Below are 5,000 nucleotides of genomic sequence, written 5' to 3'. Positions count from 1 at the left end.
CTCTTCCATCGTACCCCAAACCGGTGCGCGTCTGCGACGTCTGTCACTCCCTCCTGCTCCAGAGAAGCTCCAGCGGTTCCTGACACTCCTACGCGTCTATAAAAAACACCGAACGTGACCAATCACACGCTGATATTTCGAGGCTTTTCGGATTAATACATACGCAGGGGCTCTGTTACGCCTGAAACCTTTTTTTAGCCAGCATGTGATTATTATGTCATTAACGAATTATATGCAAAACCATTTTGTAATTTCTTCTACAGGGAGAATGTGATAGTTTTTTTTAAGGGGACTAATACAGTAAAATGAAACACACGTCGATACTAACGCTAACGGACCAATGTATTTTTCTCTCTTGCTGATAATCTCCATTTTAGGGAGAAAAACTTTTAACAAGTAAAAAATTTAACACGTTTCACAATCATCTTTTGCTCACAAGAGACGTGTTTCAGGTTCAGTCGTTTGTGCTCTTTTTCTAAATGCCATTATAGGGAATAAGAATTTAAAAAATAAATGCTTTTCTTAAAGCTGTGTTGAGTAAGATTTGAAACACTGCCTGCTGTGTGCGATAATAATACAAATAAATAAATAAAATTTTGGAAAAATAATAAAGCTATAATAATGTTTCTGAGTTCGGTTGAGGTGAATTTAAACACAAGCAACAAATGATAGAGTATTCGTTCTCTGCGTTTAACCCATCCAAAGTGCACACACACACACCCGGGGGTTTCGGTGCCTTGCTCAAGGGCACCTCAGTCATGGCCGGCCCGAGACTCGAACCCACAACCTTAGGGTTAGGAGTCAGACTCTCTAACCATTAGGCCACGACTGCTAAAGTTCTCACAGAAAACTGCTACAGAAAACGTCTTTGATCAGAGCATTTGGTGGAATAAAGACAATACAGATGCTGGGTTTTGTTTATCGAGCTGTACACCAACTGGTTATTATTCAATCATTTCTGACGAGCGTTTACACAAGAAATCCTGTAAGTTAAAATAAAATGAACATGTTCATATTTTCCTTTCTCCTGCTCCTGGGCGTGCGGACGTTTACGTACAAGAAAACTATCTGACGTAAACATCGACCCGATCGTCTTCAGGTCATATAAAGGCATTGGAGTAACGCACTTTGATATCTGGAAAGTTCTGTGGAGTTTATACTGCTTATTTTTTATTACGATTAAGGCTGCGAACAGACGCCGTTCCCCAGAATGACTTGGAAAAGAACTTTGGAGACTTTATCAAAATCACATCCTCATACCGGTTCAGTGTATAAGATTGTCATGAATTAATTATTTCCTTTTTTTTTCGCAAAATAGTTGCCGACTAGTGAACTAGCCTGGGATATGATTTTGATTTTTTTTTTTTAAATCTATGTATATCAATAAAATTGCCATAATTTTTTTATTATGAAATCAAGCCAACACAAACAACCCATAAGACATACAAGAAATTCTGTCACTCAGAGCCGTAAACAAATGGCTCAGCTTATGAACAATTTCTAACTTATGTTTATTGTTACTAAAAATCTATTACAGAAAAAGTCATTCATTTTTACTGACATACAAGCGATTTGAAATAACTTCCACTTCTGGCTTTCGGCCGACCTTTAACGGAGTTTTGCGGGTGTCATTTTGCACGTCACGTCTGATCGACACGTGCACAAGCGTACGCAGAAAGCCATCTGAAGGTGTCTGAAACCTTTGCAAATCTAGTATATTTAATTCAGTTCAGTTCAGCTAACATTTGATACACAGATATATGAACAAATAATATGTAGTCTATGGATTATTAATTGTAGCCAGTTTTCTGTTACTTTCTAGAAAGAGCTAACAACCTGCTTGGTCCTATTTGAAATGATCTAAACAGAAGTAAAACAGCAGGTTTTTTAAAGCTACATATATTTTGATGCATGGAATAAAAAAAGAACACTGATCAAAATTAGAGAATACTTTCCGATCCCTCCCGGTTGTTGGTGTTAAACTGGTGCTAATTTCTATAATTATCTGACAAACCTTTTTATTTTACTGGCAGCCTAGTGACTGAAACCCTCCGGCAGCAGGTTGTCCAGATGAAGGCCAAAGGGATGACAATTTCAGCCATAGCGAGAGAAGTCGGTCGTTCCAAATCGGTGATTTCTAGAATATAGCATCTTTACGACGTCACAAAGTCATTGGAGTCCCCCAAGAAGCCCGGTCGTCCACGAAAGACAAACATAAGAGAGGACAGGATAATGCTGAGAATATGGATAGGCAACGGGTTCAAACACTGCTGCTGGGATTGATCAGAGGAAGGATCCGTCTCGTCATAAGAGAATTTGGACCGAAAGCCCACTCTGAAGTGACCAAACCTCTCATTAGCAGAAAGAATCTAACAGTAAGACTAACCTTTGCTGAGGAGCATTTTTTGTACAGAGCAGAAATGGTCCAATGTTCACCTTAATGATGAAAGCAAGGTTAATTTATTTGGGTCCATTATGCCCATCAGACTGAACCCATCGTGTGCAAAGGTGGAGAGGGACGTGTTGTGGTTTGGGGGATGTTTTCTGCAGCGGGAGCTACATGGCAGACTGAATGTAAATGATGATCAGACCCTTCTTTAACAATATGCGCTTCCTTCCCTGCTTTTATCACCCAATCAGCCAGTAATGTTTATGCATGGTAATATGATAATGCCCTGTGTCACACAGCAAAACAGGTAAAGTAGGTCCTTGGAGCTGAAAAACATTGAATAGAAACCTCTGGAAAAAACCTTGGTGACGAAGTTATGGCCAAAAAAAACCCCCACTACAGTCACCGAACTGTGAAATAGATAAGAGTGGAGCAAAATCACACCATAGCAGAGAGACTGGAGACGTCCTGTGGCCGCTGAGGTGCTAAAGTCATCCGAAGCCAAGACCTGGACACTTCACTACACTGCTAAATGTTGACTCATATAACCAACAGAAGAATTATTATTAATCATTAACTGCGGTTCTCTCATTTTAATAACTGAGTTTTCTAACATATAAACATTTTTGTGCCTTATTTATTTTGTAAAACACCGTTCTATTAGCATTGAATAGCCACAACAACAACAACTTCAAAATGTTGAGCAATGAAGATTATGTTATTCCTGAGGGATAAAAAAAAAAGGAAAAAAAATCGAGCGTCCTTTGCGGCTTCATAAAATCACGGATATACATTTTCCGTGCAATAAGCGATGCCTCGATTCAGTCAGGGTGGATTAGACATAGGTTTTCTGATCGTTATCAATTATTTTATTGCTAGTCGGTTAAAGTGTGTGATTTGGGTCCGTGACTTTAATGAGCTCGATAAATAACGCAATGCATAACCTTTTTTTCCCCTCGTTTGTTGAAAACTAACAAAGTCATGTAACATCCAAATAATAAAAGAAATATAAAGTGCGATCGAAAGACGACTGTAAGTGATTTTTAACACTGACCTAACACTTTATAAACAGAGACAAAAGTTCAAGTTCAGCCACACGTTCATAGAACGATACAGATTTTAAACACATCCGCGGCAAAAAATATCAGCTCGTCTTTGCAAAAAATGAAAACCGGACTTCGATCCGTTCGTCGTGTCACGCTACAAAACAATTACAGTTAGAGAGAAAGAGAGAGCGTAGGAGGAGAGAGGACCGGAGAGAGAGAGCAGAAGCAGAGGAGAGCGACGGACTTAGGGTAAGTAGAGAGCCGATGACCGATGAGCACGAGAGAGAAAGGAGCACCACTATCCAAACACACTATCACTGCATGCAATCTATTTAACATTATAGTCTACACCTTACACCTCCCCTCTGCGGAATTCTGCAAACAGGCTTCTACTTGCTAGTTACGGCATTTTCGTGCTTCTCGGCTGGAATCCAGCAATCTTCTCCCCGGTCCGACTATTCAGGAAGAGAAACTCGGTCGTATTTGTGCTGCATATTAATACATTTCGACTGAGCGGGCAACGTTTCCGTTGCTAAAGAGACATCCAGAAATGTACTTCTCTTTTAATACAAAAACAGTAATAATCCGATAAAAATAAACAAAAACTGTAATAATCCGAACCGGACAAAAGTTTTCACTTGGTAAGGTAAAAGAAAAAAAAAGAAGGAGGTCGCACTGAGAAAGTAAATGAAATCATGGAGAAAGGTTAAACTGTGAAGTTCTGTGATGGTCGGAGCAGGGTGTAGTTACATTCCCCAGCCTCCTCCCATGCTGCTGTTCAAGCCGTTCATCCCCATCGAGCCACGGCTTCCCCCGCCGTAGTAACTACTCCCCATTCCGCCCTGATTACCTGACAGGAGAGACAAATACACACGTTAGGACCTGCGAGATCTCACTCCCACACACATTAACACACGTTAACAGGACTCAAAGAGACAAACATAATTTTAGTTACAGAACACGTATCTAACATTAATGCTTGTGGCATCATGAATGTCAAAGCATCCTGGAGGACTGACTGACAGATCATCGCACTATCGCTTCATAACATGTCACCAGGTGTTAATGTCTGTCTGCGTCGCTTGACACAGACGTTCTTATTATGCACATCAGGGCCGTAGACATAATGTAGCCTTTCGTGTGAAAGATGCTGGTTAAAATACATTCAGTACACTTCATTAGTTCTGTACTGTAGCCAATGTAGCCAACAACTAAAAGGTAAAGTAATATCATCTCATTCCGAATATTTTCCAGGAATACGTAATTGTCCATATTTACATATTCAACTACATGCAAATTTATTATCTCCATCACTTTCCAGGTTTTTCACCTATAAGCCAACAGTGTGTGCTGAAAAATCATAAAATAACAGAGCATGAGCTTTGTTGGTGTTTATAGAGGATGATGTAAGAGTGTGTGTGAAGCAGAGCTGACACTCACTGTAATCACCGTATCCTCCCATGCTGCTCTGGTTGCTGTAACCGCTGCTATATCCAGAGCTCATCTGCTGACCGCCGTGTCCGTAGGATGACTGGTTTCCTGTGGGACGGGTACGTGCAAGCCGG

General features: G+C 40.3%; 1 protein-coding gene across 2 annotated transcripts in view; it reads left to right on the top strand.

Moving 5' to 3' along the window:
• LOC125139148 (RUN and FYVE domain-containing protein 1-like) overlaps window positions 1-624 on the top strand; it is an 11,653-nt gene extending 11,029 nt beyond the window's left edge. For both annotated transcript variants that reach the window (XM_047802124.1, XM_047802123.1), the window contains one exon: window positions 1-624. This exon is cut by the window's left edge. In XM_047802124.1, the coding sequence (XP_047658080.1) occupies window positions 1-83 (83 nt within the window). In that variant the 3' untranslated portion in view covers window positions 84-624.
• Window positions 625-5,000: the final 4,376 nt, after the last annotated feature.

The sequence above is a fragment of the Tachysurus fulvidraco genome, chromosome 17 (assembly GCF_022655615.1).
Source record: "Tachysurus fulvidraco isolate hzauxx_2018 chromosome 17, HZAU_PFXX_2.0, whole genome shotgun sequence".
Lineage (NCBI taxonomy): Eukaryota > Metazoa > Chordata > Actinopteri > Siluriformes > Bagridae > Tachysurus > Tachysurus fulvidraco.
Note: the sequence above shows the minus strand (reverse complement) of the source record. Positions and strands in the feature narration are given on the sequence as shown.